The sequence below is a fragment of the Ambystoma mexicanum genome, chromosome 6p (genome assembly GCF_040938575.1).
Source record: "Ambystoma mexicanum isolate Mex_15411 chromosome 6p, UKY_AmexF1_1, whole genome shotgun sequence".
In the NCBI taxonomy this organism is placed as follows: domain Eukaryota; kingdom Metazoa; phylum Chordata; class Amphibia; order Caudata; family Ambystomatidae; genus Ambystoma; species Ambystoma mexicanum.
In genome coordinates, this window is record NC_090935.1 from 1,007,285,909 (window position 1) to 1,007,302,170 (window position 16,262).

A 16,262-nucleotide genomic window follows, 5' to 3' on the forward strand; every position below is an offset into this window, starting at 1 on the left:
CAGAGAGGATCTAACTATTCCCAGGGGCAGGGTACATCGTGGAGCAATAATAACCAACAGTCTACTCAGGGTTACGGCAGGGGTAATAAAAGAGGACGCGGAAAAGGTAGAGGCAGCCCCAGTAGAGGAGGCGGCACGCCTCCACCAAAACAGTGACGCTCCGTTCAGGGTCCCTTCTCACGCAACCCTAGTAGGGGGACGCATTTCCAACTTCACCCAAGCTTGGGAAGGGATCACATCAGACCGATGGGTGCTGTCCACAGTATCCGCAGGGTACTGCATAGAACTGTTGGAGCGTCCCAGAAACCATCCTCCACGACAAAAAATACATTCCCTGGACCACCAGAAGATCCTCCTCGAGGAGATCGTCAATCTGCTAGCAAAGGTCGCGATAGAACTCGTCCCGGGACGCCAGGTAAACAAGGGTATTTATTCAATTTACTTCCTTGTGCCAAAAAAAGATTTGACAATGCGCCCAGTATTGGACTTACGGCCTGCAAACAAGTATGTCAAGCCGCAAAAGTTTTGCATGACTACTCTCCAGGAGGTAATCCCCCTCCTAAAAAAGGGGGATTACATGGCAACATTGGACATGAAAGATGCCTATTTTCATATTTCCATGTTCCCAGCGCACAGAAAGTACTTGCGCTTCAAGGTGGACGGTTGGCACTACCAGTTCAAGGTACTGCCCTTCGGGATAGCTTCGGCTCCAAGGGTATTCACCAAGGTACTGGCGGTGGCGGCAGCACACCAACGCAGGGAGGCAATCCCAGTGTACCCTTACCTGGACGACTGGCTCATCACGCGGGAGACCCCAGTAATTTGCAGAGCGAACATTCAAAGGACTGTCAACCTCCTCTTCGAATTGGGCTTCTCAATAAACGAGAAAAAGTCAAGTCTGGTGCCAAACACATCCAAACAGTTCCTAGGAGCTATCCTAGACACTCAAGAAGGGTTGACCTTTCCTTCCGAGGAAAGAATTCGGAATATACTGCTGCAAATTCCTCAATATCAGTCCGGTCGCCAGATAACGGTACGCAAAGCAATGCGTTTGCTGGGCATGATGGCGTCATGTATTTACCAGACGTGAGGCGCTGAAACGCTGAACAGCCACGGAAACTGAAGTTTGCCGGTTGCGAGTTCTGACCGTCCCAGTGCATTGCAGGAGTCATTCGACGTCCTCCCTCTTGTCCCCACGACTGAGGCCCAGGAACAGTGAGAGCTGCACAAGAGTCATCTTCTGCATCTTTTCTTAATCTTTAAAGGTACTGTACAAAGTCTAAGAACTTAACTCTTGCTGTAGAGTTGCTTGCATCTTCTACTACTCACAAGTCTAATCAGTTTATGGCCCAACATTTGATTCTTCTTTTCTTCAGACTTCTAAAACATTGTGCAAAGATTTTTCCATTTACCTATCGGAGGTGCTTCATCCCATATAAGACTTTGGCCCATTGACTTTGGCTTAGCCTATTGTATTGAATGACTCTTTCTGGGGGGGATCCAAAAGTATTTGCCTGCTTAAGAATATTTGTGGTCTCTTGTGTTCTAAATATTTTCCTTTGGCATCTTACTCCATGATTCTAAATGCAACGGTGACATATTAATGTCCCCAGGACCCTAGTAATTGAAGTCACCTGAGGGTGTAGGTAATGTCTGTGGGCCCTCCCAAAAAGGTATCTTCTGATTTAGGGATATTAAGTGTGTATTTCAGTGTTAGTTATATTGCTTCCTTCTGAAGAAGGCTTATTCTCACTGATAAATTAATAATTGTTTATTCAAGAAACCTTGGGTGTAAGAGTTTTTGAATACTTGTAACTGTAAATCTCTAACTCCACTACAGCTCACAGATAAGCCTGGCTGCTCAACACGCTACAAAAACTGTGTAGTACAAGCTTATACCAAAGGTTGGGTTTCCTATACTTGTGGTCAGTTATTTGTAGTGTTCCCAGAGGGTACTGCATACAAACTTTGCTTAACAACTGTCGATATGAATTTGGAGTTTCAGCACATCAGCAGGGCTTCCCCGGGCAAACCAACGGTTCAGGAGTTGCAGCAGGCATCCTTCAAGTTCTTCTTCGATTCCTTCGTCCAGTGGTCGACTGCTTTACAAGCAAAAAACCTCTCCTTTTACTCCATTCTCTCCGATTCATTCCAACATAGCTGTCAGTCACACAGCAGGGTGGTTGTCCTTGCCGGACTGTCAGCCGGCCAATCGCAACAGAGTGCATTTGGGTCTCCTAGAAGACTAAGCAGAGGGAGTTTCAGGCACCTCGCGCACTTCCTGCCCCCACCGGACACCCTGGAGCCATAGGCGGGCTTCACTTGTGAATGCCGCCAAAGGCAAACCTAACAAAGGGACCAAACCTGGTTTGGCGTTCAGAGTAAACCTCAAGTAGGGCCTTTCAACAAAGAAATTATGAAAAAAGACCGGGCCATTTTGACAAAAATTGCATCCTTGGGTGCTTTACTGTAGCTGCAACACAGCCTGCATTAAATGCACACCACAGTAGTTAAAAGCAAACCACTGCCACCAGCCATTCAGTGAGGAAAGGATAACGTAAAAATGTTACATTAGAAGCCAGACAAATGGGATACTAAGTAACCCCTCCAGCACCCTATTGTAAAATAGTGTGCTCTGGGTCTAGAAAGTTCCAAATGTAAGTAAAGTCGATTTCACTTACCACTGTGGGAAAAAGTAGTTTATCCCAGAGAAGATATTTAAATCTTTGGGATATCTGGAACACTTCCCTGTGCCACTGAACTGAAGGTGCTGTGTGACACAAAGTAAAAGATGCCTATTGTTTGCAGACCCCTCAAAAATCACATTTAAAATACATGAGAGAGTGGGAAAAATGGTGTCTCAGACTCCAGGTAAAAAAAAGTCCTCAAAATCCAGCAAAGCTGCTGGGGGTCTCTAAAGTGGAGGGAATTAGCACATTTCTGAGAATTCTCCCTAACAAGAAGGCAAAGGAATAGTGAAAGGCTGAACCCAGAGTTTGTGAAGGAACTGGATGCTGAATGCAAAGTCTGATGTAAACTATGAGAATGTAATCTATGCTGAAACAGCCACCTGTTCCTTCGGATCTGTGTAGTACTTCATTTCCCTCATGAGGGCCGAGCTTGGTTGGTGGGCTCAAAGTACTAGGTGCATTACTTCTGCTTTGTTATTAAACGTGACACGTTTGTGTAGACAAGGATTGAATTTGCTGCTGCTCCAGGCAAGGCATGAATACTGCTGAAGTTAACTGGCCTTCTTGGATCAGTTGTAACTGCCACGTTTACATGAATTCTGATGTCCTATTGCATGGGCATGGTTGGTAAACTGGTGCTGGTCTCCTAGATCATGTATCTCTGTATTCGCTTTTCAAGTGCAAGGGCTACTTTTTGGCACTGTAGTAAATGTATTGTGGTTTACGTTTATCTTTGACATTGTTTGCGACCCTGCGTAACTGGGGATTGGTGTTTTTAATGTTATTGATAAGGCCATGCGAAGTGTCAGTCTGCCACAGGCTGTGTAAGCTGCAGGCTCTGTGCCTCAGCTGCCGATTTCTAGTAATCGGGCAGGAGAGGTGAGCAGCTCATGTACAAATAGTCACATGATGGTCAGCCCACCAGCTTGCATATCCTGTGATAGCCCATCCTTTATGCGGCAAACACAAATCCGATTCATGCCTATAAAAGTAAAATCTGATAAACTGAAAAATCCCAAACCACAGGCTTTGCCAGTATTTAATTACTGTGTGGAATCTTGTTTGAAAGAGTAAGGAGTCGCACCTTAAAGCAAGAATTAATGGCGAATGAAGAAACCCATGCAATGCACTTAGCCTTGGGTGTACTGGGATAAGATGCATTACATAGGATCCCTTCTATGTCATTCCATTTGTGAGCCAGTAGTGCCTTTTCTACTTCAATGGGCACTTTTAATTTGGTTTATTTGTAAATAAGTTGTTCTCTTTGTTGTTGGTATCCTTTGTCTTAGGTTGGCGCCCTGCTTTCAAGTACTACAATATGTGGGTTTCTTTAGTTGGAGCACTCCTTTGCTGTGGAGTGATGTTTGTCATCAACTGGTGGGCAGCGCTCCTGACGTATGTCATTGTCATTGGATTGTACATTTATGTCACCTACAAGAAGCCAGGTGAGTTTGTTTTGAAGACTTGCCAAATGTTTGCCATTTTTTTGTATATGGGCTTTAATAGCTTGTCTTGGTGTAATGTGGGGCAAAAGTGCAGTTGGGCACTAAATAAGTAAAGGTAAAATTGTAGAGCATGAAGTAATGAGCTTTTATCCCTTCTGTTGAGACCAGTGTAAATATGGCACGCATACCGGCCCTGCAAGTAATGATTTTCTAATTTTTAAAAGCTGTTCAGAGCATGAGACGGCATTAAAAAAAAGTTTTGTTTGCTCAACTTCACCCAGCTGTCTGAGGATGTTGGAGATCCCTACCTTCCAAGAAAATATGCAATGCACGAGCCGTTCAGATAATTTATAAAGCCTGCATAAAAATGTGATTTGTGAATTTCGGAAGAACTCTCAAAGCAAGACACTGGGGAAATCTGGTGTTAATGTAGGCCTGGGTGTTATTGGGGAGCTGAGTGGGTAAGCATGTCATTCTTTGCCTGTCTTCAGGAAATTATTGAACTGTCTCTTCTTTTTTTTTTTTAAACTTTTTCGTAAATGTAGCCTTGGTAAGGATAATTATTATCCCAGTTCCGCTATGAAGGAAATATTTATTTTTTCAAGCTAATGCAAAAAGAAAACTAGGAGTTTCTCAATAATGGTTGCAGCCATTTGAAACCAGCGAATGAAGAGTATCAAAGTGAACTTTGCTAGCACATGTCGAACTTAACAATGTTGTATAGACTCTATTAACACCAACTTCTTAACATAACAGAAGTGAAATGGCTTTCTTTGAGAAAGCAGTACAACCTTTGTTCTTTGGCAGCACTTTCTATAGGTCCATGGAAAAACCTGATAATGCTTCAGTTCATAGAAAGTTCCTTGAGACAGTGCATGGATAATTTTTAAATAGAATATGGATTTTTTAATGAGCGGAAATCAGAACTCCCTATACATTTTCTAACTCTCCTGTAGATTTTGGAATTTAACTGCAGATTTGCTTACTCTGCGCCTATAGAATTTCCTAATATGCCTGCACTTCCAGAAAAGGCCATGGAATCTTAAAGTAAGGTACTTCTAATGGATTTCTTCCTCTCAAGGATTCAGCTTTTTCTCTGTGCAGCTGCTGTTCGGAAATATATCTGCCAGCAGAGGGCGCAGCCTGCGTTCGCTCTGCCCAGCATGCCTCCAGTCCGATATGACATTGTGCCAATATATATTGAGGTGCCATGACCTTGGTTCCTTTTATCTGCACACTCTGCTCACTACAGGAACACTGCTTAGTTTTTCAAACTTTTTCCTGCTTCTCGTCGATCGACGAAATGCCACATCTGTCAAAGTCCTCTTGGTTTAAGCAACACGTCGATTGCAGATGCCAAATACTGGTTTCGGATCCCCACTGGATCGGCCTTTACCACCTTAGTGAGGGACATGACATGCAGGATTTTGGGCTGTGCCAGTCAATGCACCCCAAGGTGCTTCACGAATGGGAGGTGAAACTGTTCTCCAGCATGGGGTCTGGCATGGATTCACATGCTCATGAATATTCCTAGTCGTCAGGCTGGGAATTCTCTGTAAAAGAAACAGTTTCACCTTCACTTACAAACTGTCTTTCTCCTATAAACCAATCACTGAGCTCTAGGTCATACTGCCTCAGCCATTGACTGCCCTCACCCTAAGCCTAGCCATATTCAGATTTTTACCCCATGTTCAAGTGTTGGGACTCCTCGTGTTTTGCTCTGAGTTTTTACATGTTCGTGCTTTTTCGATTTAAAAATAGTTCCTATTTTTGTCAAATAGAGCTGTGTGCTCTTTCGCTCGGCAACCGGGGATCAGTTTGTCAGCGTCTCTCAGAGCCCCTCAAGGGCAAGAATCGTCGGGATTTTCGTTGAAGCTTCCAGGAGGCCATCAGGCTTACACTGCACGTCAGACCATGTTGGAGGAAAATGACAGAGGTTCCCTTTTCAAGCTCTGCTCCAGCTGCAGATTGTGGAGGACAAACACTCCCAGTGCCTCTGTCTCCATCCAGACCACAAGGAAGCGGATTGTGAAATCTGCCTTGGTTTCTCCAAGCGCACTGTCAAGGATCGTCACAGTAGGTTGATGGCGTGGCTCAACGCCAAGGGCTCTACCTCGTGTGGCAAGCAGGGGCATGCCTCACCCAGGAACGGCCAGTCTGAGGAGTGGGCTTCTAAGTCCTTTGCGGGTGTTCCATCCGTGGGGGCCCATGACGAGGTCAACCACTGGGAGTCAGTTTCCTTTGGGGTCGCTGTGCAAGCGGGGCACACTCATCTTCAGTGTGCCTCCATCTCAGTTATCGCTCCAGCTCCTCGTCGACGAGGAAATCAGCTAACCCACGGAAGCTAAGGGAGACGACGGAGAAGACCAAGGCGCAGGGTAAGGTGTCTGACCTGCCCCTGACGGCCCAGATGGTCCAGGCGAAACTATCCTCGATGATTGAGCTGGTGGTGGCCGCCCTCGCGAAGGCGAAAGGGGCTGTCCCTGTCGGCGCCCAGAGTGGCCTTCACCCCGAGACGGGAGGCTACGGTCAAACCGGTGGAGAAAACGCCGGAGAAGATGCCATCCCTGAGCCTGAGACGACCCCTTGGGCTGCAAAAAAGGGGTGGGGGTGGTATTGGAGGTCTCTACCATGCTCCAGGGCACAGATATTTCTTCTTCGGATGAAGAGGACCTGGTGTCCGTTCACACGGTCCTGGAGGATGTGGGGAACTACGACGGCAGAAACGCAGAGGACTGCGGAAGCACAGAGGTGGACGATGGGGAGGACGACATGGGTGCTGGGCCCAGCAAGCCTACCCCATATCTCCTCCCCCACCCTCCTCCCGACAGCTCCCAGGGACGTATCGCTGGACATCCTTTCAACTCTCCACACCCTGGTGTCGGAGATCCAGAAGAGGATGGCGACATAGAAAATGGCACCCTATGCTGCCTAATCGACCGCTGCACATGCCCCCCCCCCCCAGGGATACAGGGATGGACACAGCGACTTCTCCCTCAGACGTAGTGGGGTCGTTCCACACCACGGTCGCCTGTGTCTGAGCTCTTGCAACTGGTGCCAGAAGAGATCAGGAAGGAAGGTTTCCTTTACCAACGCTATGAGGCCAAGAGGAAGACCATTCTGGCAGTGCCTCTCCTGGACGACGTTTGGGATGTGGGCCTGGCGCTGATGAGAAATCCCTGCTCGGCCGCGGTGAAAAGAGACCGGCTGGAAAAGAAGTACCGGGTGCTGGAGTCGGCACCCAAATGTTTTCACTCGCAGCCCTCCCTGGACTCTGTCTTGGCAGCTGCGCGGAAGAGTCTTCAAATCCCTCCTCTTTAGCCTCCATTCCCCCAGACAGCGAGTGGGAAGAAGTTGGACGCCATGGGAAGGAAGGTGATCTACTCAGTGGCAACGACAGTCAAGGCAGCGAATTCGCTTGCGATCCTGGCCAGATGCGTCAGGGAGCTGTGGTTTAAGATGGCCCTCCTCCTTGAATTTCTCAGTGATGACAAAGGAGTCGAGGCGCTGGAGATCGTCCAAGAGGGTGATGTGGGATTGGACCATGCCATCACAGCGGCCCTGGACATCCTGGACAGAGGGTTCTGACAGATTGGCAACAGAGTCTGCCTCCGTTGTCGTGGCCGGTTGAAAGCCACCAACTTTCAGCAGGAAGTTCAGACGAGGGTCCTGGACATGCCCTTCAGGGACAATCTCTTTGGGAAGGCCGTCGAGAAATCGTTGCGAGTCATTAAGACCGACAGACGGCCTGTGCCCCTGGCATGCTTCAGCAACATCGTCCTTATTTTCGTGCCTCAGTAGGAAAATCCGGCAGGTCATAAGTGTTTTGGTGGGGATGATCCTCGTACCGCCAGCCCCTCCCGTTCCAGTACGCAGGAGGCCTACAGGGGTTGTTCCAAGCCTTTCGGATGTGGCCACCGTCGCTCCCAAGGCGGCACGAAGGCCCCAAAGCAAGATTGAACCGGCGAGGATGTTGGGGCCCCCACCCATGCACCCCAGTGGGAGGCCGTTGATGGGCTTCGTCAGCGAGTGGGAAAACATCTCCACCGACCGATGGGTGCTAGAAGCTCTCGCCCACGGACAAACTATTCCAACAGAAGTGTCAGAGGATACCACAGATGGCCCGGCAGGAGCAACACCTCCCTCAGCTCCTGCAGGAAGCACAGGCCTTGATCAAAAAATGGGGTGATAGAGCTGGTTCCAAAACGACTCCGGGGATCTGGAGTATGCTCCAGATAATTCTTGGTAAAGGAGACCGGGAGCTGGAGGTCCATTCTCGACCTGCAGAGTCTCAACAAGAAGTCCCCAAAAATTCAGGATGGTCACGTTACAGCACATGCTCAGTCAACTGCAGGAAGGAGACTTCCTGATGCCGCTGGATCTGGAGAGCGCATACTTCCACGTCCCCATTCATGATGAGCATTGGAAATTACTGCACTTTGTCGTACAGGGAAAGCACTACCAATTAAAGGCCCTTCCCTTCGGTGAAGTCAGCGCCCGGGGTGTTTACGAAGGGCCTGACACTAGTAGCGACCCATCTGCTCTACAAGGGATACATGTGTACCTGTACCTCGGCGACTGGCTCATCCATGCAAATTCAAGGTAAGTTGCCGTCGATCACGCAGAAAGGACTGTCTGACTGCTGACAGATCTGGGGTTCTCCGTGAACTATGCAAAGTCCTGCTTGATACCATCGCAGAATGTGCTGTTCCTAGGGGTCAGGCTCAACAGTCTCCTGCCTGGCAGCCCACTCGGAAGAAAGAATAGCGGCCATGCTGGGCAAGGTGTAACAGCTGTTGGCATTGAAGACTGCCACGGTGCGGACCATCAAGTCGCTGCTTGGCATGATGCCTTAGTGCAGCTACCGGATCGGTCTCTGCAGCTACCGGATCGGTCTCTGCAGCTACCGGATCGGTCTCTGCAGGAGTTCCATCAAGTGATCAGGTGGTGGGGCATGCGCCCCAACATCGCCGGGGGCACGGATTTCCAGAGCCCCCCCCATGCCAGTAGACTATCGCCACGGACGCTTCCCTGGAGGGCTCGGGAGCCCACACTGGACATCTCCACACCAGAGGCTTGTGACTACCGAAGGAGAGAGATCTGCCCATCAATATCCTGGAGCTGCGGGCAGTGTTCTGGGCCCTCAAGTCGTTCCTTCTGTCCCCCAAGTGCAAGGTGGTGAGGGTCTTCACAGACAATACCACCACAATGTTCTACATCAGGAAGCAGGGGGGCACCAGATCCCCAGCGCTCTCCAGAGAGGTGCAGGATGTGTGGCACCGGGCCGTCGCCCAAGGGATGTTCCTCATTCCTTTTTCACCTGGCAGGAGTCGAGAACACCATCGCAGATGTTTGGGAGAATTCTCATGTCTGTGTTAATTCCCTTCTACCTTGGAGACCCCCAGCCCTTTTGCTGGACTTTAGGACTTTTCATTTTCATCCTGGAGAGTGAGGCTTTTTCCCATTCTCATGTATTTTTCTTTGATTTTAACCCTACGTTTGTTTTGGCTTTGGAGTCTGACAAACTACATAGGCATCATCTTTTTGTATTGTGGCACACAGCACCCTCAGTGCAGTGTCACAGATACGTCCTTTGGATTATCTAAGGTTTAAATACCTTCTCTTGGATTAACTACTGTTTCCAAGAATAGTAAAGTGGAATTGACTTTACTTACCATTTTCTCTTTGTAGACCCAGCACACACTATCTTAGAGTGCTGGGGGTATACTTAGTATCCCCTTTTTGTCTACTTTCTCATGTAACCTTTTTATGTTACCCTTTCTACAATTAATGGCTGGTGGCAGTGGTGTACTTTTTCCTACCATTGTGTGTTTTTACCGCAGGCTGCATTCGCAGCTGCAGTATTGCACCCATGGGTGCCCATTTAGTCAAAATAGCCCCGGTCTTCTTTTTGATTTCTTGCATTGTTTTACAGTTACAATGCATTAACATGACAATGTTAACCTGGCCCCCCTGAAATGTGTGGTGACCTCGAGTCACGCCTATGTCTAGGGTAGCCTATGACTTGTCTCCTTTTGTTTAAGTTCATTGTTGTGCCATGGGATTTAAATTTAGTGTTCCAGTTTATTGGGGGTGCTCAGTTTAAGCCCCTCCATTCTTCTTCATTAAGGTTACTCACCCATAAGGTGATTTTCCAGGTCGCCCTCAGTTCCACTCGACTGGCTATTCAGCTCTAGGCGCTATCCTTTGAACCATCTTACTTTGGTTTTCTCCAAGGCAAAGGTGACATTCAGGGGAAACACTTTTATGATCCCGAGATACAGGCGGTAGTCACAACCGATGCATGCCTGACAGGGTGGGGAGCTCACCATCTCCACCACACAGCTCAGAGTCTCTGGTCTCACTCAGTGGCCAAGAATCACATCAACCTGCTAGAGCTTCTGGCAGTATTCAGAGTGCTTCAAGCGTTCGAGCCCTACCTGCTAAATCTGTCAGTGCAAATCCGGACAGACAGCACTACAGCCATGTTTTACCTGAACAAGCAAGCAGGGACTTGTTTGCCAAATCTGTCCAAGCTTGCCCAGAAAATTTGGATATGGGCACTCGGACGGAACATCTTCCTGTCATTGCAATATGTTCCAGGGGATCTCAATTCTCTAGCGGATGCTCTGAGCAGAGACCCCCCTCCCAGAGGAACACGAATGGTGTCTACACAGAGAAGTTGTAGAAGATATCTTCTCTCAGTGGGGTTTCCCCACTATAGACCTATTCGCCACAAGCAAAAACAGACAATGCCCAGGATTTGCATCCGGGTTCCCCCAACCAGACTCCCAGGGGAACGCCCTGTGGATGAACTGGTCAGGAATGTTTGCGTACGCTTTTCCACCAGCTCCTCATCAGGAAGGTGGTCAACAAGATGAACTACCAAACCGGGAAGGAAATCTTTGAGGAGGGGTACTGTCATGAACCCCAGCCAGTTTCCAAATTAAGTCTATGCGTCCTTAGGTTTAACCTTGTTAAGGGTATTGAGCAGTCCTGCTGTTAAGTCAGATTTATACTGAAGGTAATGGAAGTTCATTTCCCTCAATGCCGCCAGGTTGTGCCATTGAGAAAGCTAACATTACTAGTCTAGTTTTTGACCGATCTCTGTTATAAGTAGCCTTTTCCTGAGGGGACTCGCGCTTCGCGTTGCTGCCTGCCCTGCAGTATGGACGCTTACCGCAGTCGTCACAGAATTCCAGTCACAGCATTTAGCCCCTCCTGTTTAGTCCCTCGCCTTTTCTTCAGTCTCCGAAGTCTTGCCCTTATCTGTTATTCTTCCCTCCCATGTATAGCACCCTGTCCCGTTCACGGTTATTTTATTTTTCCTGTCACTCGCCCCTTGTCCCTCCTCAGAGGTCCTGACTGAAAATTGCTGTTCCTCACGCAAGTACTTTTTCGAGTGTTTTTCGATGATTTTGGGTGGCACTCGTGTGAGGATGTATCTTTGTCACAGAGGTTGTTGGTTATTCAATAATTACATTTGCATTGCCCGTAGTGCGCGCATTATCGTTGTCGCGCACGCCTTGAATAACGTTTCCTTCTGCTTAGGTCTTGTCACACTTTGTTCAGTTATTTCATGACCCCCCTTTTTTTTATATATTTAGTTAGGTATTTAATGAGATGGTGATTATTAGAGCCTTACTCTCCATTCCAATCGCTAATATGTTAGAAATTACTGTTGCTACCAGCCGCTCCGTACATTAGGCACCATTTGGTTATTTTGTTATATTTCCCCTTCAGCTAGGTTCCACATCAGTCATATTATTATAGAGTGCCCTATTGTTTGTTCTCTCCTTCGTCTCCACTCTTCAGGACATGCTCCCCTGCGTGATGCAGGATGGAGAGCTCACACAATTAAAACATTAAGGTGAGCTTTTATCGTTATTGTTACTTCAGTCACCAAATGGTGTGAGGTTTTCAGAGATAGAGCAGTAGTTAAGAAGGGAATTTGTTCTCTTGTCATTGCTACAGAAATTGCTTCTTGTCAGAAGTTCCAGAGAGTGTTCAAGGGCGTCCTCGCAGAGTTCACAGGTAAGCGTTTCAGGTTCCCACACTTACGCAGATTAGCGGTGTGCGAACCCATCAAACTTCCGGGCTGGTACAACCTACTGTCCCAGCACCAAGGTCAAACAGTGCATCCTCAACCCAACTCAATGAACCTGGCAGCATGGCTCCTGAGGTTATAGAGTTTGGACATCTCAATTTACCACAGAGGTGTAGGGACATCCTAAAAGAATCTAGGAAGCCAAACACGAGGCACTGCTAATTTGACAAATGGAAGAGATTCGTTATCTGGTACCAGAATAAACAAATCAACCCAGTTGATTGCACTCCTTCCACTATTGTTACATACATGCTCCACCTGCTGGATGCAGGACTGGTTTTTAACTCGCTGAAGGTACACCTGGCAGCTGTCGGCATACACCACTTCCCACAACAAGGTGTCGTGGTGGAAGTACCAGTCGTTAAAGCCTTCATGGAAGGAGTAAAGAGACTTCACCCTCCTATTTCAAACCCACCACCAGGATGGGACCTTAACGTGGTGCTATCTAAACTCATGGGCCCCCCATTCGAGCCCATGCATAAAAGCAGTCTCAAACACCTAACTTATAAGACGGCCTTCTTAGTAGCAATTACATCTATAAGAAGGGTCAGTGAAATTCAGGCTCTGTCAGTGCAAGATCCCTTCTTTACTGTTTATAAAGATAAACTGGTTTTTCGCACACACCCTAGGTTCTCACCTAAGTTTATTTCCAAATTCCACGTGAACCAGTCCCTCGAGCTTCCGGCTTTCTTCCAAGATCCACAAAGTGCGGCTGAGGTGAAACTACACACCCTAGATGTGCTTAGGGCGATACTCTACTATGTAACAAGACCAGACTGCTAAGGAAAACAGACCAGCTGCTTGACTCCGTAGCTACAGGCAGAGAGGGGGATTGCGTCTCTAAGAGTGCCATCTCTAAGTGGATTATTAACTGTATCCAGCTGTGTTACTCCCTTTCTGAAAAAACTCTGCCTTTCACGCTGAGAGCCCACTCTACAGGAGGCATTGGGGCCACTCTGGCTTTCATTGGAAATGTACCCCTTGACACCATTTGCAAAGCAGCTACTTGGAGCTCTATTCACACTTTTACTCAGCACTACTGCATTGACCCCCATTCCAAGACAGATACACAAGTGGGACAAGCGGTTCTAAGACGTTTATTTGCTCATGACCCTTCTCACATCCCACCTCCTTCTTCAGGTACTGCTCGCTAATCTATGCACAGCATGTGATCTAAGCAGATTCCCCAAGCCTCAGAAGGGATACATTACTCACCGTAATCGTATTTCTGATGCTTGTATCTGCTTACATTCACATGCGACCCACCCTTCCTCCCCTCTGAGAGAAGGCACATGGTTGCTTGTAGTCTTACCTTTCTATTTATCTGCTTGGATCATCTGTACTCGCGCTACTCCTCATGCTACCTCATATCAGAAAAAATACAATCTGAGGGTCCAAGACTCGTGAGGGATCATGGGTACAGTGTACGTCACACTAGGGATAGTATTACTGGCACGCCCTGTGTTGATGCCCATTTTCGAGTTTCGAAAAACAAACTGTAATACTCTGCAGCTTCCACTAGATGTCGGCCTATGCACAGCATGTGAATCTAAGCAGATACAAGCATCAGAAATACGATTACGGTGAGTAATGTATCCCATATAGGACTTACTTTAAATAAGCTTTGTGCGGTCTTAAATAAGTATTCTCAAAGCCTTACTTTCCTTAGAAACGGTTTTGCCATTCTAACAGAAAGTAGGTAAAGGGTTAACTTACTCACTTGTGAATTGGGTTCCCCTCTTCCCAAACGTAATGTTGGTTTCACTTTATTATTCTTGTTACACTCATTGTATGAGTGTTCCCAATTGGGTCTTGCTTGCCCTGACTTGCCTGTCCAGAATAGCTTTGCCCAGGTCATACTTACCTTTTAGGTTGCTGGTCGCTCCCGACAAAAGTACATAGGTTTTGCTTACTTTGAGCATAACTGTTCTCCTAAAATACGTAAGAGTTATTGCTTCCCTTAATCTGTGTACTGAAAAGCAACTGCAATTGAATATTACACCCCAAGGTCCAACGCTCTTGGAATAATTGTTTGACCCTGAATCAGAGTTACTGGTGTTTTACTGTTCCTAGACTAAGTGTTCCACTATTCTGAAAAGTATATTGTCCAGTTGATTTAATGTGTAATTTCGTGCTGAGCGTCACGGTACAACTGCTAGGGTCTACTACCCTATATTACTGTAAGTAATCCAAAAGTAAGTATTGGCTTTGACTTCCCTAGAACTACTGTTGGATGTTCCAAATAAGCTTATATGGTTTGGTCTGTGTACCTTCAAGCATAGTGTTTTATAATAGTGGTTATGTATAATGTGATGGTACTTATTTTCGCCAATATTTATCTGGGCCTACTTGTATTTAAATAAACAATTTATTTTTTACAATACATAGTGTTTCTTTGGTCCATATGTGTGCTACAATTTATTTGTACTGATTCTGCAGCCCTATCTCTCTCCTAAAATGAGCCTAGCTGCTCCGTCTGTTACCATATACTTGGGTGGTACAGCCTTATACTAAGAGTGGAGTCTTGTACTGTCACAGTTGAATGGTTTTACAAAGCCCAAAGCCCTTAGTTTGACTTGAGAAGAACTGTCCTAACACCACCGTAGAAGCATATATTTGACGATCTGCTGTGAAGATCACTGTAATACCTGGGTGGTTGGCTGAGAACAAAACTAAAATACACTATACCCACTGAAAACTGAGCGAGGTTTGTAAGCGGGTAAAGTCTCCTGACACCACGCCTTGGATAGGGGAGTGAAGGAGAGTCTTGGAACCTGCAAGTTTCAGAGAAGTACTGAACGCCAGAGGAAAACGCTGGAGGCCCAGTTAACGCGAACAGAGAAATGGCGGCGAAGGGGAGCATAATCCTGGTGGTGGCATGACCACGACTACGTGGGTGGTCGTGCGCCCGTTCAACTACGCCGAAACCATCTGTTAGCTAAGATTCTCCAGCATGGGGTCTGCCATGGATTCACATGCTTATGAATATTCCCCGTCAGGCCGGGAATCCTCGGTAAAAGAATAAACTGTTTCACTTACAAACTGTCTTTCTCCTATAAACTAATCACGGAGCTCTGGGTCATACGGCCCTCTCCCTAAACCCCTCCTCTGGCAGCCATCTTCAGATTGTTACCGCACGTTCAGGTGTTTGGAGTTCTTGTGTTTTTCTCTTTGCGCTCATCTGATTTTGCACGCTTTTTCATTAAAAAGTTCTATTTTTGTCTAATAGAGCCTGTGTGCTCTTTCGTTCCTTTGGCCGGCAAGAGGGAATCCGTTTGTCAGCGTCTTTGGTCACCCCTCAAGGGCTAGAATCGTCGCGGTTTCATCGAAGATTCCAAAAGGCCATCAGGCCTACACCGCATGCCGGACCATGTCTGAGGAGAAGGACAGAGGTTCTCTCCTCAAGCTCTGCTCCAGCTGCGGATTATGGAATGTTTGTGGAGGACAAACACTCCCAGTGCCTCTGTCTCCATCCGGATCACAAGATTGCGAAATTTGCCTGGGATTCACCAGACGCACCTTGAAGGATCGGCACAGCAGATTGGTGGCGTGGTTCAACACCAATGCCTCTACCCCATGCGGTAAGCAGGTGCATGCCTCACCCAGGACCGGCCTGTCCGAGGAGCGGGCTTCTGGGGGTGCTCCATCCGTGAGGGCCCAAAACACTGGCAAGCACCGTGAGTGTTTGTGTCGGGGTTGCCGCACAAGTGGGTCCCGCAACGGGCAGAGCTCGATCGACATCACCATCACCATCTGCCTCCATCCCAAGCCATCGCTCCAGCTCCTCCTCCAAGAGGAAGTCGTTTAACCCTGGGAAGCTGCCGGAGAAGGCCATGGTGCCGAGTAAGGTTACTGACCTGCCTGTGAAGGCTCAGGTGATCCAGGAGAAGTCATCCTCGTCAATCATCAAGCTGGTGGCGGCCGCCGTCTTGAAGGCGAAAGGGGCTGACCCAGTCAAGGGGACACCGGTTGCGCCCAGAGTGGCCCTTCCTCCCAGGCGGGACGTTTCTGCTAGGCCAG

The 16,262-nt window shown here is 47.7% G+C and overlaps 1 protein-coding gene across 2 annotated transcripts in view; it reads left to right on the forward strand.

Moving 5' to 3' along the window:
• Positions 1-16,262, forward strand: part of SLC12A2 (solute carrier family 12 member 2) — a 908,845-nt gene that overhangs the window by 465,325 nt on the left and 427,258 nt on the right. For both annotated transcript variants that reach the window (XM_069625621.1, XM_069625620.1), the window contains exon 14: positions 3,980-4,135. In XM_069625621.1, coding sequence (XP_069481722.1) covers positions 3,980-4,135 — 156 coding nt within the window. The remainder of the gene's footprint in view (positions 1-3,979; positions 4,136-16,262) is intronic.